Source organism: Microcaecilia unicolor, chromosome 4 (genome assembly GCF_901765095.1).
Source record: "Microcaecilia unicolor chromosome 4, aMicUni1.1, whole genome shotgun sequence".
Taxonomy (NCBI): Eukaryota; Metazoa; Chordata; class Amphibia; order Gymnophiona; family Siphonopidae; genus Microcaecilia; species Microcaecilia unicolor.
In genome coordinates this window covers 151,596,471-151,622,134 of record NC_044034.1, presented here as the reverse complement: position 1 = coordinate 151,622,134, position 25,664 = coordinate 151,596,471, and the positions used below count along the sequence as shown (strand labels likewise).

The 25,664-nt window shown below is 45.6% G+C and overlaps 1 protein-coding gene across 8 annotated transcripts in view; it reads right to left on the bottom strand.

Annotated features, from left to right (window-relative positions):
• The window catches only part of PPFIA1 (PTPRF interacting protein alpha 1), a 155,786-nt gene that overhangs the window by 45,018 nt on the left and 85,104 nt on the right, over positions 1-25,664 (bottom strand). For 4 of the 8 annotated variants that reach the window (XM_030200741.1, XM_030200744.1, XM_030200743.1 and 1 more), the window contains exons 12-17: positions 22,656-22,718; positions 22,329-22,408; positions 22,008-22,158; positions 19,518-19,741; positions 15,128-15,347; positions 7,096-7,215 (exon numbers count right to left, since the gene is read on the bottom strand). In XM_030200741.1, the coding sequence (XP_030056601.1) occupies positions 7,096-7,215; positions 15,128-15,347; positions 19,518-19,741; positions 22,008-22,158; positions 22,329-22,408; positions 22,656-22,718 (858 nt within the window). The remainder of the gene's footprint in view (positions 1-7,095; positions 7,216-15,127; positions 15,348-19,517; positions 19,742-22,007; positions 22,159-22,328; positions 22,409-22,655; positions 22,719-25,664) is intronic. The other 4 variants (XM_030200746.1, XM_030200747.1, XM_030200748.1 and 1 more) reach the window with 2 other exon arrangements.

Genomic DNA, 25,664 nt, shown 5'->3' with positions numbered 1-25,664 from the left:
AAGAAAATGATCAGGTAAGATCTAATTTCTCCTTCCATTACGTAGGTTCCCACTATTCCAGAACCTGCGAGATGCTCAAAAGACATCCCTAGAGTGGGTGGGATCCTGGCACTGCCGCCTTGAGGACCAAAGCCCCAAAACTGGCTTCCGAGCATGCCTCAATATCCACCTTGTAGCGCCTGGCAAAGGCATGCAGTACAGACCACATCGCTGCCTAACAAATAGTCACCAGAGACAGAAAGGTAGTCTCTGTCCAAGATGTTGCTATGTGCCTCCTAGAATGTAGGCCTGAGGAGCCTGCTTCCCCGCAAGCAAATAAGCTGACATGATGTCTCCTTCAATTACCAAAAACAGCGAAGATGACACACAAAAAAAAAAAAAACAGACGACACAAAAATAATGATAAAACTATGGATTTATTGAGGTAGTATGACTCGACACAGCTGTGTTTTGGCCCAACTGGCCTGTGTCAGGAGTCTAAATAAAACAAATAAATTTAAAACATATCAATTTAAAACAACATTAATATACAATAGAAAACAATAAAAAACAGATGAGCTACAACCATCAATACATTGCATTTTGTAGATACAATTTAAAAAAAATAATTTTAAGAATAGACAAAAGAGATGAAAGATGGAAGAATCAAAAAATGAAAAAGATGATTCTTCCATCTTTCATCTCTTTTAGAGAAACCACCACCAATCCTTTCTGAAGGCCTGCCTGGAGAAATGCTAGGATGTACGTGATCTGAGCAGAGAAGGGAGAAAATCCGTGCTCAGAACACCAACCCTTCAGTCCGTAACATACACCATGGATGTAGAGCGTTTCCAAGCCTGAAGCAAGGTAGTAATGACCGAATCAGAATAACCTCTCTCTCGCAACCAAGCCCTTTCAATGGCCAAGCCATATGACCAAAGGGACACAGATCCTCCATGAGCACTGGGCCTTGCTTCAGTTGGCCATATACCTGTAGGAAACGGAGAAGACCCCCGTCCAGCAGTCTAATCAGGTCCGTGTACCATGGCCTCTGCAGCCAATCTGGGGATACAAGAATTATTTGACCGCGGTGCAATACAATCCTTTTCAACATGTAGCCTACCATGGGTCAAGAAGGGAAGATAGACAGCTGATATGTCTCCAGCCAGGGCTACAGTAAGGCATGATCCCCATCAAGCCTGGTTCTTTCCAATGGCTGAAGAACTTGGGTACTTTGGCATTCCTTTTTGTCTTCATCCAGAAGCAGAGAACCCCATCAGTCCACTATCAGCTGAAACCCCTGGCTGGATAGTTCCCATTCTCCTGGGTCCAAGGAGTGCCTGCTGAGAAAGTCCGCCTCCACATTCAAGGACCCCGCAATGTGAGATGCTGACAAGCAGAGAAGATTTTTCTCTGCCCAGCTCATGAGGGAGGCTGCTTCCACTGCCATCGGATGACCGCAGGTCCCACCTTACTTGTTGATATAAGCTACTGCCATCACAGCATTGTAGGAGAAAACTCTGACAAGGGCCCCTGCCAGGAAGGGAGCAAAATCACATAAGGCATTCTGCACTGTCCTGAGTTCCAAGCGATTTATTGACCTCTTAGACTCCTGTTCTGTCCAGGTGCCCTGTGCAAGATCGAACTTGTAATGAGATCCCCAACCCAACTTGCTGGCATCTGTTGTCACCACCACCCATTGTGTTATCAGAAACTGGTGGGTGACCACCACCACAGCATACTCTGTCTGGCAACCCGCATCCAAGGAAGATGAAGGTCATATTTCTGTGACATCGGAGACCACGGCTAAGAAGAAATTCCTGTAACAGCTGCATATGAGCCCCACTGACCCCAGACCCTGGGCCTGCCTTGACCAAGAAGATGAATCTGTTAAACTATCTTCAACCTCCTGTGTACATGAGTAAGATCCTCTCCTATGCTGTGTTGAATAGAATGCCCAGATTCTCCGGTGTCTGCGAAGAAGTTAGTCTGCTCTTCTGAACCAACCCAGCAACAGAAAACTGACAACTTTGTAGTAGCAACGCTGTCCAAATAGGACGATATACAAAAGAGCCAGTCGTCAAGATACGGGTGAATTCCGATTCCCTGGTACTGAAGGAAGGCTGCCGCCACCGCCATAACCTTGGTAAAGCGTTCTTGGAGCCATGATGAGACCGAAGAGCAAAGCCCTGAACTGGAAGTGATGGCCCAGTGACAGAAAATGTAGAAAGTTTCAAGTTCATTAAGGATTTTCTTTTCCACCCATCAAACAGGTGTTTGAGCGGCTCACAATCTAACGGCAGGAAAAAAGAAAATAGGATCAAAAATTATATGCACCACATATAAAACATATAGATACAAGAGGAGCCAGGGAAGGACTACAGTATCTGAAAGGAAAGAGAGAGAGGGAGTAAAGTCAAGACAAAGGGGCAGGAAAAAATACATGCGAGTCAAGCCACTTCTCTGGTTACTGACTGAAGGCCTCCAAAAACAAATGCATCTAAGTCTGTTTTGAACTGGGTAAGGGAGGATAGTGCTTTCAGGATCTCAGGCAGAGAGGTCCTCCAATGTGGCGGCCATATGGGTAAATTCAAGAACACCTCCTTGAGATCAAGGGTGGTGAGAAATTCATCCCCTTGAATTGAGGCTGACTGTTCTTAGTGTTTCCATGCAAAAGCGGGAAGCTCAGAGGCAGCGATTTAGACCTTTGAGATCTAAGACCGGATAAAAGGTGTCTTCTTTCTTTGGGACAATGAAGTAAATAGGAGTATCTGCCTAGTCTCTGTTCGGTTGTGGAACTGGAATAGCCCAGAGTGCCAGCAAGGAATCTGCAGTAGTCTGAATCTCGACCGCTTTGGTTCTCTTTTGACAAGGAGACTGCAAGAAGAGAGAACTGCCAGGGCAGGAGAACTCAAACTTGTAACCTTCTGTAAGAATATTCAGAACCCACTGGTCTGACATGATTTTGGCCCACCCCTCCCAAAATTCCTGAAGACGTCTTCCCATCAGAGGAAGAGAAGACTGGACCAGCCTTGCATCATTGCATAGCTCTGGAAGCATTGGGACCTCTAGCTGACAGAGGAGGACTGTCCGCACAAAGGAAAGATTGGCATGCCTGAAAGCGGGACTTCTGACTACATCGCTGATGACCAGCCCTGTCCAATCTGCCATTTTGAAACAGAGAGCCCCCTGAAGATGGATGACCGGAGGCTTTGAGCTTATCTTCTGGCAACCACTGTGGCTTAGTTTCCTCCAGTTCTTTCACTAAGTTACAAAGATCTTCTCAAAATAGCCACTTGCCCCGAAAGGGTTTTTTAACTAGATGAGTCTGACGCTGCATCTGCTGCCCAATGCCACAACCGGAGTTGCTGCCATGCCATTACAGCCATAAACATGCTGTGGGCCGCAACTTGCAACATGTCATAAATAGCATCCGTCAAGTAGGCCAACCCCGCTTCCAGCTGGGCATTATGGTGCCAGTCTTGTATTGCTGAGTGCTGATGCCACTTCAGGCATGCTCTTGACACGTGCACACTGTCGCTTGAAAACCCAAAGAGGCCATTTCAAAGGCTTGTTTCAGAGAACCTTCTAGCTTCCTATCCTGTAAGGTGGTCTTCCTATGTCATGACCATAACCAGGGAGTCCACCCTGGGAAGCTGTAGTTTCTTTTTCTCCTCCGGAATTAACAGGTAGAGGCAAGACACTGCTCTTCCCAATGCATTCTGACATTCAGGACCTGATAACAGCAGAATAAGTCTCGCTGGACGTGGGGCTGAGAGTAGGAAGGCCTTAGAAGGACCTCTAAAACCCCCTCATGATTGACAAAGATGGAACTTCTGATGCTGAAGCAGAAGGCTTCTCAATAGAAAGCACCCCCAGTGCCTCAGAAGTAAGAGCACCAAGCTCCTCTTTATGAAACAACCTCAGTAGTTTTGGATAATCCCCATCCTCAGGAGGGAGTTCTCCCTCCTCTAACGGCTCCTTCAACAATGGCTTCTCTGAATAGACCGAGCTCACATCAGTCAAGGAGGGGGAAGCAGAGATAGCCTCATCTGTTCACTCCTGGAGGTCTAAACAAGATCTCTTAGGAGCCGGCGGAGTAGCGGGCGAGAAACTGAAGAACCTTACGGTAACTCTCTGTCCCTGCTTTATTTATTACATTTGTATCCCATTTTCCCACCTATTTGTAGGCTCAATGTGGCTTACATAGTGCTGGAGAGCTGTTTGCAGACTCCAGAGTAAACAAATACAAGGTGATGTTGTGGAAGGATAAGATTCATGTTGTAGGATCACATAAAGGAATCGTACAACGGAAGAGTTGTGTAATACCATTATGAACTTTGGTGGTGGTGTGTTGCTGAGTTCAGGCGTTTATGTTGGGTCGGTAGGGTATGCTTCAGTAAACAGGCCAGATGTAAGAGCAATATAAACTCTGGAGAAAATAAAGATCCTGATGCAGCTATGCTCTGTTCGGCACTTAGGCTGTGCTTCATGTGTGATCAGCCAGAGTCTGTTCCTCACTGCCAGCTGGTCCCCAACAAAATGGCAACCGTTTCCACGCTCTCCTGTATCAAACTGCATACCAGTCCTGAAGACCCTGGTATATTCATATGCTCCTCAAAATCCGATGTGTTGCCGACGACCATTTCCTCTGTGTTCCGCAGGATTCCCAGCTTGCATGCACTGCAACGCCCTGACGCCCACTGCCAAGTCCCTTAGCAGGAACACCACTTAACTGCCTCCACAGGAGTCACCATTCACCCCGACTATCACCAGCACAGCTCAACGTATCCCAAATGGTGAATCAGGATTCTTCCCCTGCACCAAGCAGAACTTGCAGCCCTCCAAGCGGATCCAAGTCAAACTTAAGTAGGACTTAACACTGCTGGCTGCTCCCCCCCAAGCTCAGTCTCCACAAGTCCTATCACACACGAGAAAGAGGCTCAGGATTGTCCCATACTCTCCAGTAAACCTTTTTCTTTTTTTTTTAAGGTTGCTGTGCTGGAAAAGGAGAGCTCCACAGAAAACAGGGGAGAGGTGAAGAGAGGGAAGAAATAGTAAATTCGCAGGGCATCGGAGACGAGGATCTGAAGACCTCAAGATATGACCCTGCAGACTCAAGCCACCCCTAAAGCTCATCTGGGAATCAGCTTACCAACTGGACCAGGAGCAAATCACTCATAACAAGAGTCTGAAATGTGAGTCCATCCACCTGCTGGAGATAAAAAAAAATACTGAGGAGTTGTCCAGGATGCCAAGAGAGACACGTCTCAGCTCAGTTTTCAGTTCTCTATCTCCATTTGGTGGATGACAGACAAGTATCTCATAGGCTCTGGAATAGTGGAAAGCTAAGTAATAGAAATTTGTGTTTAAAATATCTTCAGATTAAGATTGTCTATTCAACGTCTATTCAAATTAAGGCTGAAATATATAGTGCAAATATTAACAAGAAAACTTTGCTAGTTCACCATGACTTTTACAGAAATCTGGAAATTTCAGATTTTACAAGCTCTAAGGTCAAAGGGGAGCCTTCTGTCATCCAGCACCATTTTAGATTCTAGTGCTGGCAGAGCAGGAGTGACTGGGAATTGCCCATGCCCCATTCAAGATCCAAGAGGGTTCCTCCAGAAGGGGGGGGGGGGGGGGGGGGGGGGAGGGGAGAAAAAGCCATCTGAAAGGCTGGGCCAGCAGTGAAATGAGAGGTTGTGATTTTTTAGTATTTTGGTGAAGGAGATGAGATTCTGCACTAGAAAGCAGGGTTTTTAAGATAGAGCTTCATGACCCTTTAAATGTCACTGGAGAGTGGGGATCCTGACAGCATCATCTCTCAGAAAAAGTTACTGATTCCCCTTTTCTCTGAGCTATAAATAACATCTTTTAAATGTGCACTTGGCATCAATTTCAATTTATGCATTATCACAGGTTAGTAAACAGGCCTCAATGTTTGGGAATGATTTTAGGTTTCTAGTGGTTATGAGTAATTCCTTTTCAGTGCTTTCTCATTTCAAAAATGCCTCATAGAATATTCTTTACAAGTATGAACCATATGACTTGCAGGACTATTTACAAATATGACATTTGATTTCAGACAAAAGCATGCTGTCTGTATAAACATACACAGATGTATATAACAGGAAAGACAACCCCTCATCCCTGAAGCAGACCACCAGGTTAGAACTGTGCATGAAATTGGTAAACACTTTACCTTTCTCCGATGCTTCCTTAAATCACTAGGCTGACAGATGCATGCGTAGAAGAGAGATTAAGAGAAAGAATGTTTATGGTAAACCACAACACAGTCGAAACCTTTGGTACTTAATGAGCAAACCTCAGCCCTTTGATGTCTGAATCTAGATTTTGGGGCTTATGATGACATTTGAAAACCAGCAATTAAGTACAAAGCTTACACTGTAGATTTTCAGATTGGAAAGAATGTAATGGAAATTTATATCTAGCTAGTGACACAAGTTAAGGGTTATGCTACTTCACAGTTTATTGCTTTTAGTACTGCATGTTTTTATGTATGCAAAGGTTAAACTGAAAAACACACAGCCATAACAAAAAGTGGAAAAAGTACCATTCTTGTGGCATATACTCTGCACTGCTATTCAGAGGAGCTGGGTTTGGACTCTGCTCTTTGGGGCCAGCAGGGATGCCATGGAGGCAGTGCTCACAGCAGTTTGTGGGAGGGGCACAAACTGGGGGCTGGGGAGATCAAGAAATTGATCATGCCCTGTAGATCAGCAGACAAAGTCTATGTCAACTGAATTCCATGGGGAGCTGCAGTTTGTGGTCTATGGTATAGAGAGAGCTGTTTGCTGTGATGGTAGAGCTGAGGTGGGGAATGTGAAACCTGGGGTAGATCTATATGAAGGCTCATAGTACCAGATCCTAGTCTCAGCTGAGGTGGAAGCCCACCCCCATCCCCACAAAAAATGATGGAGGTAAGCTACTGGAGCAATCCCCCAGTGGGCTGAATTTCCCTTTTCCAACAGAAAGCTCTTTCACTGAAACAAAGTCAAGCTTAGCACAGACAGTGAAGCAACAGAAAGTAGTAGAAAGCAGCACCGCTATGAATCCCAAACCAGGAGTGCTTCCATTGATTTAATGCTTTACCTGGGACTGCTGTGAAGACTCATTATATGATGGGGTGGAACTGGGAGGGGAGTTGGATGAATAAACTACAGACTGATGGGTAACTGAGGTCTGGATTAAAAATGAATCTTGAGATGAAGGCTAAAATAATAAAAAAGGAAAATATGAACTAAAAATAGATGATAAAGACGCATTGTCAGCAAGCAGGATCAAACTTTTTCCCCATAAGTTATAATTCTCCATCTTGGTGCATATAAAATTTATGACCAAGAGAGACTCCAAGAGTTTAAAAGTTTTACCATTACTGTAATAGAACATGAAACAGAAGTAATTGTGTGTAAGGGCTGACAATGCACCAAAGACAAAACAGACGTTTCATTAAGGAATCTACAATGCTCTACCCCTAATATTAAAATACAAAATTAAACACACATACAATTTGTTAGATATTAAGCTTTATTAGTAAATTTGATCACCATAATTACTGAAAAAGCTGTAGTATTCAGACATGGGCAAAGGGGGTAAGCACTGCTCTTACAAGCTGGTCAATGGACTCTGATGGAGCTGCAGCCTGCTCTTGGGCACACAATGACACTGCAAAAATACTGCCGAACAAAACTGCAATAGAGTGCAAGCCCTACAAAATGACTACATGGACAGCTTATTTCTGTTTCTATTTCAAGCTTATGTACCGCCTTACCAAAGGACAACCCAAAGCAGTTTATAGTAATCCGTAAAGACAATCAAATATACCATAATATGCATAACATACATTACAGTATACATAACAATGCTAAGAAAAAAGTCTTTTAAATCTTCTATCTACGAGGAGGGAGGGGGGGGGGGCTGCATGGGGAGAAAACCAAAAACTATTTGACGTCGGAAGAAACACCGACAGTTGTCTGTTGTACTAGTTCTGTTATTGATGTGCTGTTATTGACTGAAGGATGATGAAAGCTTTCTATTCTGTATGTTAAGTCAATAAACAGATTTAAACATAAATCTTCTATCTATATATAGATCTATATCTATATGGATCACTCTCTCTTTCTAGATAATGAGAGGGAGAGCGATCAGGGATGCAGACGTTTCTGGCCTTGAGGGCCATAAATAGGTCAGATCTGCAGGATCTCTCTAAGGAACATGCAAGAGACATGCCATATTAATTAGCGATACCCTGAAAACCTAACCTGCTCATGTCCTTAAGGATTGAACCTGTTCGCTCTTGATACACACACAAAAACATATGTACTGTTGAAGGGGAAAGCTGTGCAAGGTGCTATCAACTGGGGGGAGGGGAATTTTGTTTTTCCATAGGGCATCAGTTAGGCTACAGCTGGCCCTGTGTAAATTAAACTACAGTATTTTCTTTTAAATCAAGGTTCACAGGCTTCCTAAACATCACAACGAAGTAACAAACTTTCACATGAACCCACAATACCAAAGAAAAATATCACTTTTAATTGTGCTTCACCAACTTTTGTAGACAGTTATTTAATTTCTGAAAATTATGACGGATTTTGCACAATAAAAAGACATGAAGGACAGTTCAAGTAAGACTGAATTCAAAAGTCTGTTGGGCAAAACAATCACAATTCTATACAAAGCGAATGCTACATACCTGTAGAAGGTATTCTCCGAGGACAGCAGGCTGATTGTTCTCACTGATGGGTGACGTCCAAGGCAGCCCCTCCAATCGGAATCTTCACTAGCAAAAGCCTTTGCTAGCCCTCGCGCGCCGATGCGCACCGCGCATGCGCACCGTCTTCCCGCCCAAAACCTGCTCGTGCCGGCCAGTCTCATATGTAGCAAGACAAAGAGAAGGGAAGACACAACTCCAAAGGGGAGGCGGGCGGGTTTGTGAGAACAATCAGCCTGCTGTCCTCGGAGAATACCTTCTACAGGTATGTAGCATTCGATTTCTCCGAGGACAAGCAGGCTGCTTGTTCTCACTGATGGGGTATCCCTAGCCCCCAGGCTCACTCAAAACAACCACCATGGTCAATTGGGCCTCGCAACGGCGAGGACATAACTGAGACTGACCTAAAAAATTTACCAACTAACTGAGAGTGCAGCCTGGAACAGAACAAACATGGGCCTAGGGGGGTGGAGTTGGATTCTAAACCCCGAACAGATTCTGAAGCACTGACTGCCCGAACCGACTGTCTCGTCGGGTATCCTGCTGCAGGCAGTAATGAGATGTGAATGTGTGGACAGATGACCACGTCGCAGCTTTGCAAATCTCTTCAATAGTGGCTGACTTCAAGTGGGCTACCGACGCTGCCATGGCTCTAACATTATGAGCCTTGACATGACCCTCAAGAGCCAGCCCAGCCTGGGCGTAAGTGAAGGAAATGCAATCCGCTAGCCAATTGGATATGGTGCGTTTTCCCACAGCCACTCCCCTCCTGTTGGGATCAAAAGAAACAAATAATTGGGCGGACTGTCTGTTGGGCTGTGTCCGCTCCAGATAGAAGGCCAATGCTCTCTTGCAGTCCAATGTGTGCAGCTGACGTTCAGCAGGGCAGGAATGAGGACGGGGAAACAATGTTGGCAAGACAATTGACTGGTTCAGATGGAACTCCGACACAACCTTTGGCAAGAACTTAGGGTGAGTGCGGAGGACTACTCTGTTATGATGAAATTTGGTGTAAGGGGCCTGGGCTACCAGGGCCTGAAGCTCACTGACTCTACGAGCTGAAGTAACTGCCACCAAGAAAATGACCTTCCAGGTCAAGTACTTCAGATGGCAGGAATTCAGTGGCTCAAACGGAGGTTTCATCAGCTGGGTGAGAACGACATTGAGATCCCATGACACTGTAGGAGGCTTGACAGGGGGCTTTGACAAAAGCAAACCTCTCATGAAGCGAACAACTAAAGGCTGTCCTGAGATCGGCTTACCATCCACACGGTAATGGTATGCACTGATTGCACTAAGGTGAACCCTTACAGAGTTGGTCTTGAGACCAGACTCAGACAAGTGCAGAAGGTATTCAAGCAGGGTCTGTGTAGGACAAGAGCGAGGATCTAGGGCCTTGCTGTCACACCAGACGGCAAACCTCCTCCATAGAAAGAAGTAACTCCTCTTAGTGGAATCTTTCCTGGAAGCAAGCAAGATGCGGGAGACACTCTCTGACAGACCCAAAGAGGCAAAGTCTACGCTCTCAACATCCAGGCCGTGAGAGCCAGGGACCGGAGGTTGGGATGCAGAAGCGCCCCCTCGTCCTGCGTGATGAGGGTCGGAAAACACTCCAATCTCCACGGTTCTTCGGAGGACAACTCCAGAAGAAGAGGGAACCAGATCTGACGCGGCCAAAAAGGAGCAATCAGAATCATGGTGCCTCGGTCTTGCTTGAGTTTCAACAAAGTCTTCCCCACCAGAGGTATGGGAGGATAAGCATACAGCAGACCCTCCCCCCAGTCCAGGAGGAAGGCATCCGATGCCAGTCTGCCGTGGGCCTGAAGCCTGGAACAGAACTGAGGGACTTTGTGGTTGGCTCGAGATGCGAAGAGATCTACCAAGGGGGTGCCCCACACCTGGAAGATCTGTCGCACTACACGGGAATTGAGCGACCACTCGTGAGGTTGCATAATCCTGCTCAGCCTGTCAGCCAGACTGTTGTTTACGCCTGCCAGATATATGGCTTGGAGCACCATGCCGTGATGGCGAGCCCAGAGCCACATACTGACGGCTTCCTGACACAGGGGGCGAGATCCGGTGCCCCCCTGCTTGTTGACGTAGTACATGGCAACCTGGTTGTCTGTCTGAATTTGGATAATTTGGTGGGACAGCCGATCTCTGAAAGCCTTCAGAGCGTTCCAGATCGCTCGCAACTCCAGAAGATTGATCTGCAGATCGCGTTCCTGGAGGGACCAGCTTCCTTGGGTGTGAAGCCCATCGACATGAGCTCCCCATCCCAGGAGAGACGCATCCGTGGTCAGCACTTTTTGTGGCTGAGGAATTTGGAAAGGACGTCCCAGAGTCAAATTGGACCAAATTGTCCACCAATACAGGGATTCGAGAAAACTCGTGGACAGGTGGATCACGTCTTCTAGATCCCCAGCAGCCTGAAACCACTGGGAAGCTAGGGTCCATTGAGCAGATCTCATGTGAAGGCGGGCCATGGGAGTCACATGAACTGTGGAGGCCATGTGGCCCAGCAATCTCAACATCTGCCGAGCTGTGATCTGCTGGGACGCTCGCACCCGCGAGACGAGGGACAACAAGTTGTTGGCTCTCGTCTCTGGGAGATAGGCGCGAGCCGTCCGAGAATCCAGCAGAGCTCCTATGAATTCGAGTTTCTGCACTGGGAGAAGATGGGACTTTGGGTAATTTATCACAAACCCCAGTAGCTCCAGGAGGCGAATAGTCATCTGCATGGACTGCAGGGCTCCTGCCTCGGATGTGTTCTTCACCAGCCAATCGTCGAGATATGGGAACACGTGTACCCCCAGTCTGCGAAGTGCCGCTGCCACTACAGCCAAGCACTTGGTGAACACTCTGGGTGCAGAGGCGAGCCCAAAGGGTAGCACACAGTACTGGAAGTGACGTGTGCCCAGCTGAAATCGCAGATACTGTCTGTGAGCTGGCAGTATCGGGATGTGCGTGTAGGCGTCCTTCAAGTCCAGAGAGCATAGCCAATCGTTTTCCTGAATCATGGGGAGAAGGGTGCCCAGGGAAAGCATCCTGAACTTTTCTTTGACCAGATATTTGTTCAGGGCCCTTAGGTCTAGGATGGGACGCATCCCCCCTGTTTTCTTTTCCACAAGGAAGTACCTGGAATAGAATCCCAGCCCTTCTTGCCCGGATGGCACGGGCTCGACCGCATTGGCGCTGAGAAGGGCGGAGAGTTCCTCTGCAAGTACCTGCTTGTGCTGGAAGCTGTAAGACTGAGCTCCCGGTGGGCAATTTGGAGGTTTTGAGGCCAAATTGAGGGTGTATCCTTGCCGGACTATTTGGAGAACCCACTGATCGGAGGTTATCAGAGGCCACCTTTGGTGAAAAGCTTTCAACCTCCCTCCGACTGGCAGGTCGCCCGGCACTGACACTTGGATGGCGGCTATGCTCTGCTGGAGCCAGTCAAAAGCTCGTCCCTTGCTTCTGCTGGGGAGCCGAGGGGCCTTGCTGAGGCGCACGCTGCTGACGAGAGCGAGCGCGCTGGGGCTTAGCCTGGGCCGCAGGCTGTCGAGAAGGAGGATTGTACCTACGCTTGCCAGAAGAGTAGGGAACAGTCTTCCTTCCCCCAAAAAATCTTCTACCTGTAGAGGTAGAGGCTGAAGGCTGTCGGCGGGAGAACTTGTCGAAAGCGGTGTCCTGCTGGTGGAGCTGCTCTACCACCTGCTCGACTTTCTCTCCAAAAATATTATCCGCACGGCAAGGCGAGTCCGCAATCCGCTGCTGGATACTATTCTCCAGGTCAGAGGCACGCAGCCATGAGAGTCTGCGCATCACCACACCTTGAGCAGCGGCCCTGAACGCAACATCAAAGGTGTCATACACCCCTCTGGCCAGGAATTTTCTGCACGCCTTCAACTGCCTGACCACCTCCTGAAAAGGCTTGGCTTGCTCAGGGGGGAGCTTATCCACCAAGCCCGCCAACTGCCGCACATTGTTCCGCATGTGGATGCTCGTGTAGAGCTGGTAGGACTGAATTTTGGCCACGAGCATAGAAGAATGGTAGGCCTTCCTCCCAAAGGAGTCCAGGGTTCTAGAGTCCTTGCCCGGGGGCGCCGAAGCATGCTCCCTAGAACTCTTGGCCTTCTTTAGGGCCAAATCCACAACTCCAGAGTCGTGAGGCAACTGAGTGCGCATCAGCTCTGGGTCCCCATGGATCCGGTACTGGGACTCGATCTTCTTGGGAATGTGGGGATTAGTTAATGGTTTGGTCCAGTTCACCAGCAATGTCTTTTTGAGGACATGATGCATGGGTACTGTGGACGCTTCCTTAGGTGGAGAAGGATAGTCCAGGAGCTCAAACATTTCAGCCCTGGGCTCATCCTCCACAACCACCGGGAAGGGGATGGCCATAGACATCTCCCGGACAAAGGAAGCGAAAGACAGACTCTCGGGAGGAGAAAGCTGTCTTTCAGGAGAGGGAGTGGGATCAGAAGGAAGACCCTCAGATTCTTCGTCAGAGAAATATCTGATGTCTTCCACTTCTTCCCACGAGGCCTCACCATCGGTGTCAGACACAAGTTCACGAACCTGTGTCTGCAACCGTGCCCGGCTCGACTCCGTGGAACCACGGCCACGGTGGAGGCGTCGAGAGGTAGACTCCCTCGCCCGCACCGGCAAACCTCCCTCCACCGACGTAGTCGGGGAGCCTTCCTGGGAGGCGGCCGCAGTCACCCCGGGCAATGGGCCAGCCGGCGCCTCACTCAACAGTACCGGTGGCGCAAGCACCCCCGGTACCGGAGTGGTAGGGCGCAACAGCTCTCCCAGAATCTCTGGGAGAACGGCCCGGAGACTCTCGTTCAGAGTGGCTGCAGAAAAAGGCATGGAAGTCGATGCAGGCGTCGATGTCAGAGTCTGTTCCGGGCGTGGAAGCTGTTCCGGGCTGTCCAGAGTGGAGCGCATCGACACCTCTTGGACAGAGGGTGAGCGGTCCTCTCGGTGCCGATGCCTGCTGGGTGCTGACTCCCTCGGCGACCCAGAGCTCTCGGTGCCGACGCGGGAAGGGGACCGGTGTCGATGCTTCTTCGATTTTTTGGAGCGAAGCACATCACCGGCGCTTCCCGGCACCGACGAGGAGGACGTAGAATCCAGCCGTCTCTTCCTCGGGGCCGAGACCGAAGAGGGCCGGTCTCGGGGGGGCTGTACCGCAGGAGCCCTCAGGGTAGGGGGAGACCCACCCGAAGGCTCACCGCCACCAGCAGGGGAATGGACAGCCCTCACCTGCACTCCAGACGAAGCACCACCGTCCGACGACATCAGCAAACGAGGAGGTCTCGACACCACCGACGCCGACGCAGCCTTCCGATGTCGCCCCGATGCAGAGGGCCGATGCCTCGATGCACTCGATGCAATCAGGGGCGAGGATGAAGGTCCGGGCGCTGACGACGACGATGCACTCGATACCCCCGGTGCCGATGCCGACGAAGAGCCCGAGAACAAGATGTTCCACTGGGCTAACCTCGCCACCTGAGTCCGCTTTTGTAAAAGGGAACACAGACTACAGGCCTGAGGGCGGTGCCCAGCCCCCAGACACTGAAGACACGACGCGTGCCTGTCAGTGAGCGAGATTACCCGGGCGCACTGGGTGCACTTCTTGAAGCCGCTGGGAGACTTCGATGTCATGGGCGGAAAAATCACGCCGGCGAGATCAAAAGTCGAAATGGCGAAAATGGCACCACAAAAATAGGGAGAAGAAAACTTCGACCGAGGCCTAACTAGGGCCTACCCCGACGACGAAAGAAAACTTACTGGGGCGAAAAGCTCGAAATACGGGAAAGGAAAAAAACCAAAAGGTCTCCTCCCGAAACACTTCTCTTAATTTTTTTCTCTCAAAGAACGAGTCGAAAACGACGCGCGAGGTCAACTTTCCGGGGCACGAACGGCGAAACACGACCGTATTGAGCGCGGACAAAAGAAGACTGGCCGGCACGAGCCGGTTTCGGGCGGGAAGACGGCCGCGCATGCGCGGTGCGCATCGGCGCGCGAGGGCTAGCAAAGGCTTTTGCTAGTGAAGATTCCGATTGGAGGGGCTGCCGTGGACGTCACCCATCAGTGAGAACAAGCAGCCTGCTTGTCCTCGGAGAATGTCAAAATTATTTGTTCTAGCATATTTGAGGCTACCGCAAATGTTAAAAAATCAAACCTTGCTCAGAAATTAAATAATAAAGTAACTATTTCTAAAAAACAATGATGGATTAAGCTCAAGTTAATATTTTGTGTCATGTGTGCATCATGTTTGTTAATGGCATCAGATCCTGACAATCTACTTCCCATATTAATTTCTTTCTAGGAAACCAACTAGTTTATGGCTTTAAGCACGACATTTGCATTCCAATTTTTTTGCATTTTGAAATTAAGAAGAGATTGGATGGCACTTACAAGAGTCATGACTCCTAATCTATCCACTTCCCGGGCAGGACTATGCAGGATTCTCCTCGGTGTGGAGTGGCCGCTGCCAGGTGGAGAGGAACCTGGGTAATACGGTGGGATTGAACTCAATGACCTGAATCGTCCAAGATTGTCCAAGCTTCCACTCCCTACCCGACTTTCGATTTCCTCTGCCCGCAGCTCCGTAGTTTCTTTTTCTTCTTGTATCAGTCTGAAAACAAAAACTGCTTTGGCATCACCTCCATACTGTAATAGGCTATCACATGTATTACAGTGGCTAGAATCTCCTGCCTATTTATCAGTCAGCACTGCTCCCCATCCCAAAGACTATTGTATGTGATGAAATTTACATGCAGTTCTGCTCGATTAAATCAAGCTGGGTGCCAAGTGATCTCAGGCATGCTCGTTCAGTAGCATATTTTAATTACATGCATCCTTGGAATATTTACTTTCTAGGAGAGCACCTTATGTTACTTAAATAAAAAAAGCTTTTCAGTGATGTAGAAGACTCCTGGATGGACTACATACTTTTAGAGATTAAGTTTTGTCATAGGTTAAGAACATATTTAATAAGGCAGATGTACTTATATTCTTAACCTGGAAGACTCCAGTCCATTCCTACATGCCTCACTCAGGCCAAACAAGGATTATGGGTCCACAAACTGTGTAAATTTCATTAGGTTTCAATGACTGGTCTCTCTTCCTGTCCCTGCTTTGACACTTGTGCCTTCCCCAGCACAAATCAGATAAGAAATGATAGAAGTACACTAAACCTTTAACTCGGAAATTGCTTGAGTTGATGTAAAGCTATCACAAATACTTCTGTTGTTTCTAGCTATTCTATTAAACCAGCCTCCACCTCCTCCTCCTGTGCTCATCCTCACTGATGAGTCATTCCCCTCAACTACCTGTAAACATGGTGGCTTCAAAGGGTGAATACAATAAGAAGTGATGCACATCTGGCAAAGGTGAGACTGCTCTATAGTGAATGGCACCTGGCAGCTACTATCACTAGGAGCAGCTATCACTACTAGACACCAAACTGATTAAAGTACCATGTCAACCGGATTCAAAAGTCAAGCAGAAAGAATTTTATCCTCCCACAGCCGCATATGACCTTTTTTTCACTCTCTCCACAGCCAAAAGATTATCCTAGGTAATTCTAGTTCTACCACTGTAAGAGTACAGGAGAGAGACATACAAAACACGAGATATCAAAAAAGTATTATTACACTAAACGAACATTTCTGTAATGCTCAGCCCTTACCCACCCATGTGGAAGTATCTTGAGTTTAAAAGAATTCTCTTTATATTCTAGAGCTGCCTCCCATCTGCAATTCCTGTCCTCTTTTCCAAAGTCTGTCCAACAGAGCAGCAGCAGAACAGCTCTCACAGCTCAGAAATTCTCAGAGGCACTGGAACATTACCAAGAAAAACTGTATCTCACTTGGGCCCTGATGCTCAAAACAGCTCCCGTCCAAACAGCAACACAAAAGAACTTCCCAATGCTCAATGCTAATGGCATACAAATTTTATGCACGCTATTAGTGTTGAGCATTGAGAAGTAAAGGAGGGGGGGAGGGAAACATGCCCAGCACATGCATACAAGAGGGAGCCCTGCACGGCCAGGAGGAGGCGGCACGAGGCCAGCAGCTGCAATGTGAGGGGAATAACAGGTAAGATGCAGGCTTCGCTCATTGGTTCTTCAGAACACAAATTTAACACTCATAACTGGGGCTTAATTGTCACATCTTGTGTCTCACCCCCATCTTTTTAGCCACCACTGGGAATTCTGCAAAAAGATGGTTTTAGATGGATCTGGAATGTATCTAACACTGAAACCATTTAGATCCTTTTTTCCTCTACTCATGTTTAGTTTTATGCTGTCACAGCCTTTCTCTCTAAATTATTTCCATTGGAAATTGAAATATATATTTGAAAAGGTCATTAATGCATCTCAACGAATGTCACACTTTTCTGGCTAGTCTTGGATATGCAAACTTTGCCTACCACTTCCCCACTCCCCCCCCCCCCCCCCCCCACCTTTTTTCTCAGAAACTTCAATCATATTTTTCTTTTTGTTCTTCTTTAACCTTGGTTGACACAACAAGTCCTTAAAGTTTGGCCACGGCAACATATCGTGATTCAAGGTACCCTGGACACCCTAACACCAGCTCGGAGTTGGTGTAGGATTTAAAAAGTGGTAAGAGCACCCTTGTGAGGTGTGCTTTCTTCGGCTCATCGTATGGGAACAGATTACCTCATATACATATTTCTGCCTATATTTGCATGCCATATGCGCTATTCCTTCCCACTGGAGGGCCTTTTGAGAATTGTGCACTGGTAAACACAGGTGCTAGTCTGGTGCTAATGGCCTCTAGTGCCCGTGTTTACTTCTGAGCTTTGGCCTCTTGGTCCATGCCAAATAAAAACTAACAGATGAAAGTTATTGTCACTTTTTGGGGGAGGTACAGACATACATACTCGTAGGGCTGTTGAAAAATGGTAGGAAGCAGAGAGCAGCAGAAAGAAGTCACAATAGGGGGTGGGGACTCTTGTATGTGGTGTTATTTAACAGAGTTAATATCTTATTCATACATTTGTCATCTGGATCATTTTTTATACATCTTCATGGAAAATTTCTCCTATTTTAGCTCCTAGGGGCTCACTTAAATCCATATCCTCCTATATCCCCATGGTAGCTCCTCAGGGCCAGATGCACTAAACTTAATGAGCCATTAACGAGCAAGTAGTAAACCCTGGCATGCACTAAAGGCTTCTCCCAGCCATTTTCCGATTACGGTAGCAGCTAATGAAAACGGAATGCAGATGAGCAAATTAGTATTATAATGTGTAGAAACCGTATTGTAATGAGATGCACTACCGTTTTCCGATTGCCTAACCGTGTAAAATCTAACGAGAGGTCTGTACCTCTCTCGTTGGGGCGGCAAGGGATTGAAAAACTTCTATAAATGGTAAAAAAAAAAAAAAACAACGCATTGTGATTGGATCAGAGACTTCCAGGTCTCTCAGCTGGGTGAAGCACATCCAAAAAGGATGTTTTTATTATTGCCGGGGGGGGGGGGGGAACGACGTACAAAAAGGACGTCTTTTTGGATGGACGTCCTCAACTGCACTTGCTAGGATCGAGCCGCATCGGAGCCTTCCTGCAGCAGGTCGTGGAGGGGGTGAGCGGCGCAGCGTCTTCCTTTCGGGCGGCACAGAGGCGTATTTGGCATGCGCAGAGCAGCCAGCATAACGCTTGGCTGCTCTGCGCATGCTTGACCAGCCGACTGTTTATCGATGGAATAGAGAATGCACGTGAGCTACAACGAGCAGCTCATTTGCATTCCTTTTCCTTGATGCATGCCCGTTTGTTACCGATTCGCTAAGGGAATCGGTAAGGGAAGGGCTTTAACGAGTCTTTAGTGCATCTTCCCCTCAGAGACATAACTTCAGTTTAAACCCAAATTTACCTTGTATTCCAGTGAATTAGAGAATCCATAGACAAGATTAAACAATGCCAGCAGGGATGCCTTAGGATGTGTGAAAAACAGCATGACACTGTTCACACAGGCAGCCAGCTTGTATCCATTGCTCACAATTTGCAATTACTTGTTGCCTTATATTGCCAGATAGCAATCAACAGGGGCTCCAGCACAAGACTTCAGTAACAGAGGCGAAAGGGGATACCCTTGAGTCATCCTTCTGCCCTACAAAAATTCCTCTGAAAAGGTATAATTGGCAGCTCTCCTCACTTTGCTTATCCAATGCCCCATCCTTTTTTAAATTTCCATCTTTTTACAATGCATAGGAAACATAAGCAATTTATGAAACAAAAAAAAAAAAAGGAAAATATTTCATTCTCAAATTATACAGCCCACTCCAATGGAGGAAGAACAGTTAACTTTCCATCAAGAAATCCATGAGAGCCCTCTAACATATTAGCATTAAATCCTGCTTCCTCCACTTACAACTCTTGTAATTTTGGAACAGTTGCTTAAACCTCCACTGCTTCACGTTAAAACTTAGATTTTATTGAATAGGAGAGAGAATCCTTCTTAAGTAACATATTAGTAATAATTTCCCACACCTTTCCCTAAAAGAACCAAAGGTTAGGACAGTGAAACAACGTATGCAACAATATGCCTGTCTCTCCAGTGCAATGGCAACAGAAACAGAAGCTGGATAGTCACACTTGGGTGGGAAAACAACTAGCGCACCTGACTAACTCACCTTGAGCTTGAACTTGGAAATCTCAATCCAATTCTACAAAGTTGTAATGTTCAAAGAAGTAGTTCAAAATATCATATCTATAAATTCTTTACTGAATTTTATTCCTCCCCCCCCCCCCCCCCGATAGAACACTTGGGGCATATACCTGATTTCTTTGTTGATTGCATCCAGTTGCTCTTGGAGCATCATGGCTAGAGTTTGCGCATCAGCCTGTCCACTTGGAGATAACAGGTCAACCGAGTCGAATATAGTGTCCCGGTCATCTTCCACATCAGAGACATCAAGATCGCTCTCAAAAGCTTGGGCTACGTTTGCTAAGACACTTGCTTGCTGTGCACGCTCCCAATCCTGCTCATTAAGAGTCTGCACCTGTTTTTTTTACACAAAACCAATTTTCTAACTACTTAAGCTTAGTGGGATGAAATTTGAAGCTGCGTTATGGTTTATTTTTGATATACCACTGTATAGAAAGTACCGATATCACAGTTCACAATAATAATAAATCAGATAGGACATAAACAGAAATATAGACAGGAAAATAGAGGTAAGGGAGAAAGGTTCAGGATTTGCTATAGGAACTGCAGCACCTCAGACTTACGTGCTGTGGTTGTCCATCCAGAAAGCAATAGAGGACGGCAAGAAAAAAACAAGATCAGCTCTGCAGAAAACCTACTACTGACTCACTTGACTTCTGCAACTTATCTTTATTGATGGAAAATTTTCAATTTAATCCAGTTTGTATAGTTTATTGGCAGTCTAATTGAGACATTTAAGGCTGGATTCAGTAAATGGTGACAAATTTGGTCGCTGGAAAACACTGGCATCCAGCGCAATTCTATATATGGTGCTCCGGGATGAGTACTCTTTATAGAATGGCGTTGGGTGATGAACTCAGCACCCAACTTTGGGCATAAACCTGGTGTAAATCCTGGCACGCAATCTGGGTGCGGATCTGTGGTATTCTATAACTGCGCACAATTGTTCAGAATGCCCACCCATGCCCCTCCCATGACCACGTATGAAAACAGGCGTTAACCTATAACTGGGCATGTAAGCATATTTGTGTGCCAATCTGTTGTTTCAGTCCCCTTTCGCTTCTGCACCATTTCTAGAATTCCTTAGTTAGAGGGCATTCTGTAACTGGGTGCCTCCATTTAGGCACCTTGAGGCTATTTGGTAGGAGCCCAGGCACCCAGGTTCCGCTACAGAATCCTAGTGTAGTCCAGTGTCAATGTGCTTAACATCTCAGTGTCTGCATTTACACCAGCCATGGAAACTGGCATAAGTGTGGCAGGAAGGTGCTTAGTTTACAGTATTCTACAAGTTATGTGCATGTGGGAGCCCTGCCTATATCTCATCTGTGCTGCATCCCTGTGCATGCCCCCCGCCCTTGCAAATATGCACTATGGACTAGATTCTATATATCATGCCTAAAAAATTGGTGTCAAAACAAAATATGACTAGACATTCTATAAAATATGCCTAAATTTAGACATACTTTATAGAATAAGCCTAAATTTCCATGCGGTTTACAGAATACGTCAAGCGTCCATCTGCGCGACTAAATTTAGTTGTGGGCAGTTACGCCAAATAAATCAGGTGTGGATCGGGTGTATTCTATGACCATGCGCATAGATTGTAGAAATGCCTATGGCCACACCCCATTTTCAACTATGCAACTTAGAATTTACGCAAATCACGTTACAGAATAAGCTTAGACAGTTCTGTGTGTAAATTTGAATTAATGCCATTTAGCATCAATAATTACTTTTTAATTGGCAATTGTTGACACCGATTGGCTTGTTAACTAAGTTGCATGCGCAAATCCAGAATACAACCGGATTTGCATACGCAACTTAAGTCGCACTACATAGAATCTGGGGGTATGTGAGTTTTTGCAGAACAGTGCTTAGGCAGAATATTAGTATTTATAATGCACATGTACATATATAAGTCATCCTTCTTAATATTTACGCATACAAAAATGTAAGCATCTAGCTTACAGAATTGTCCTTCATGAGGGTAACTTTATAACAGGTCACTTAGGTTAATGGGGCAGAAAATGTACCTATTTGATAAAGACACACAGGTGTGTATATGTCTTTATAAAATACTATCATAAATCCTAAAGAAATCACAGCTAGACTGAAGATGTGAACATTTAGCAAGCTCGAGAGAAAGCAATGTATGCGTGTACAATATGCATGATGGCACATATTTTGTAAAATACATGGGTAAATCGCAACTCCACCTACGTCTAGCCAAACTCCAGCCCCGAGCATGCTTATTTCTAGATGTGACCTAAATGTACAAGAACCCATTTACACATATAAATCAACATTTTAAGTGCACAAATGCTTTATAAAATTATCCTCTTTATGATCTTCTGCATGTAGAAATAGTAAAGCATCTCATTCAAGTGGTGAATACTTGTGGTATAGTATTCACTAGCAACATCATTGAATGCTTAACATATAAGCATACAATAACTAGCAAAATTGTCTGTAAGCAGGAGTTAGAAATCTACAGTACACTCTGAATGTGATCATAAATGGCTGTTTCAACAACAAGAATGCGGATATTACGATGAGAAAAAAACACTTTAACTGAGCCTCTAAAACAAGCATTGCACTACCTTTGAGGGTTCATCCCGAAGAGCTGCCAAACGGCCTTTTTGAGGTCGGCGTAACACAGAGGAGGTACTGTAGGAGTCAACATGGCTGTCTGGAATGGAGGAAGGTGCCAAAGCATATCTGAAATCTGGCACACTGCCCAAATGAGGCCTACTTAAACATGAAAGAAAACAGCAGTCAATCTATTAACACCACTGTTTCTCAGCTTTTAAGCAAATTAATTTCCCTCTTGGAAATTACAGATATTTACATAACTTTGAAGTGTACTGGCGAGATCACAGGACAACCTTGAAGAAACAAAATACATGGCAAGTGTTGTTTACCTGTGATGAAGAGAAGCAGCCCTTATTCTTATCTGCTCATTTTCTGATCTCATAGCTTCAATATCTAACAGCAGCTGATCCTGCAAGGGAATGAAATACCAAAAGGCAAGCCTTGTAAAGTTAAGCCAATTTAAAAGATGCTCGCTTGAAGAATTTTTATTACAAAGGCAGATTAGGATATAAAGACATTACCAACAATCAATGGCAAAGCTAGAAAATGTAAATTGCCTTGCATGGCATGCTAGGAAGCAAAGTGAAATATGAAACTGATCGAAAAAACATGCACACACAAGCATCCACAGAGAAAGCACCAGGTGAAAGACTTACCTTCTCATGTTGAGTTTCTTCGATAAGTTTCTTTGCATTTTCTACCTCTTGAATGAGTGTGTTCTAAAAAAAAGACAAGACATTAGGTAAGGTACACTGCTATTGCTATTTTACGTGAATAGGAACACAGTTAAAATATAATAATTTAGGGGTCCTTTTACAAAGTGGTGGTAAGTCCAATGCGGGCTTACCGCCCATTAAAACGGAAGTACTGCCAGATTACTGCAGCAACCCAGCAGTAGTCTCAGCGCCATCTGAAACTAAACATGACCAGGATTGAGCTTTTATCTTTCCCCCTAAGCCAACCTCTCCTCTTCCCCCATTCTCTATGGATAACACACTCATCTTCCCTGTCTCATCAGCTCGTAACCTTGGGGTCATCTTCGACCCCTCCCTCTCTGCACATATTCAACAGACTGCTAAAATCTGTCGTTTCTTTCTCTATAATATCACCAAAATTCATCCTTTCCTTTCTAAGCACACTCCCAGAACCCTTATCCATACTCTTATCACCTCTCACCTAAAACTATTGCAACTTGCTTCTCACAGGTCTCCCACTAAGCCATCTTTCTCCTCTTCAATATGTTCAAAATTCTGCTGCATGACTTATATTTTGCCAGTGTCGCTATGCTTACATTAGCCCTCTCCCTCAAGTCACTTCATTGGCTCCCTATCTGTTTCCGCATACAGTTCAAACTCCTCTTACTGATTTAAAGTGCATTCACTATGCAGCTCTTCAGAACCTCTCCACTCTTATCTCTCCCTACACTCCTCCCTGGGAACTCTGTTCACTGGGTTAATCTCTCTTATCGGCATCTTTCTCCTCCATCACAAACTCCAGACTCCGTTCCTTTTATCTTGCTGCACCATATGCCTGGAATAGATTTCCTGAGCCAGTACGTCAAGCTCCATTTTTTATGCTGTTTTTAACTCCTAATCCTCTCTCACTTGTTCAGTATCCATGTTTTATCATTCCCACCTTAGTAATTCCCTTATCTCTTATTTGTCCAGTTTGTCTGTCCTAATTGGATTGTACGCTCTATCAAGCAGGGACTGCCTCTTTATATCTAGTGTACAGCGCTGCGTACATCCAGTAGTGATATAGAAATGATAAATAGTAGTAGTAGTTTGCCCGATCCGAACTGCGCTTACCACCAACTTTGACAAAGTATTCTGCAAAACCTGCAGATGCCTCAAAGATGCCTCCGAGCAGCCCATATACAATGAATTACAGTAATGGAGATGCAACAACACCAACACTTGCTGAAAGTTTTCCTGATCTATTCATTTTTTTATATACCGAAGTTGTCTCAGTTTGACCAACATATTCTGAATCGTTTAATCTGATCTGCCATAGACAGATGGTGTTCCTAGGTCGGCTAAACCCAGGGCGGATCGCTGGTGCGCCCCCATCCCCACAGCGCATTAACCACCCCCCCCCCCCCCCCCCCGCAAATCACTTCTACCCCTTCCCCTAAGCGCATCGCTCTTACCTCCTGGGGGTGCAGGAAAGTTACTACCCTGGAACAGGAAGTAACGTCAGAGGGTGCAGGGAACCGGCGAAGCATACTGCTGTGCAGCTGCTCCCTGCACCTCCTTACGGTGTGCACCCAGGGCGGACCACCCCCACTGACCTACCCTTGGTACTCCACTGCCCTAAAACCCTGAGGGAAGTTTCAAAAACAAATGGTTTACCCATAATACTTAAATGTTCTACCAAGAATATCCCTTGATGGAGGAGTAAGCCAAAGGAACTAGTATTCAATTTTAATTCAAATTGGGCCTCCCATTTTAGTAAAACAGTTCATCACCTAAGCTAGCCGCAAAAGAAATAGCTGACGGAAGCAAGATTGTAATATCATCTGCATATAAATATACATTGTTGCTTGAAAAGTCAAAAAAATATTCCTAAAGATGTCATCAAAACATTAAAATAGATCGGGGGAAAGGGTGAACCCTTTCAACCACTGCAATTGTTTACAGTACTCTTTTTTTAAGGTTAAGGAAGTGTATATTTAATAGAAAATATAGCTGCCTTCATTCTTTTTTTTTTTAAGTTTGAGGAAGACTATGGGGCTCTTTTACCAAAACTTGGCACATGCTAAATGCTGCACATCCTACTTTATACCTATGGGCCACATGGCACTTATTAGCGCATGCTCGTTTCAGTTAACATGTGCTAAGCTTTGGTAAAAGGGCCCTATTTGCTATTACACATACATGCCAAGTTCAACTGTAGTAAAATCCCAGGTTGACATGATTTATCAGTAAAATTCATAGCCAAAACTCTTAAAGTGAGAAATGTTTATGGTTTACTGGTTTTAATATACTGCCTTTTGAAAACAATGGGCAAAGCAGTACAATAATTAAAATACAACAGGTTAGGCCCTTAATACTGATAGAAAACCATGAGACTAGACATACACATCAAATCATCCCAGTAAGCATAAAAAGGTGGATGTTTCCTGTTGATCGATATTATTGGAGGAATGTGTTCAAGCGAATGCTAAGAAAAAGGAACTGTCGTACAAAAAACTGTAATTTTAAAGAGAATGGGTGTTTATGTAATGAAGAAAAAAGTCAATTGCTTTTGAGAAGAAGCAACTAACACTGACTGTGTTGGCTAATGAAATGGTTCCCAAACCTGGTCCTGTAGGCACCCTAGCCAGTCAGGTTTTCAGGATACCCACAATGAATATTCATGAGACAGATCTGCATGCATTGCCTCCACTGCATGCAAATCTACCGCATGAATATTCATTGTGGATATTCTGAAAACCTGACTGGTTAGGGTGCCTCCAGGACCAGGTTTGGGAACCACTGGGCTTATCGATTAAAAAAACAAAAAAAACAAACACACACATTATAGTCTGGGTTCCAAAGAAAAAATTATAATCTTCTAAACCCTCTTCCTTATCAAATTTGTTGTTCCTTTCCTTTTTTCTTATATTTTGTTTATTGTGAACTGCCAATATCTGTCAGTTAGCCAAGGCGGTATAGCAAATTTTA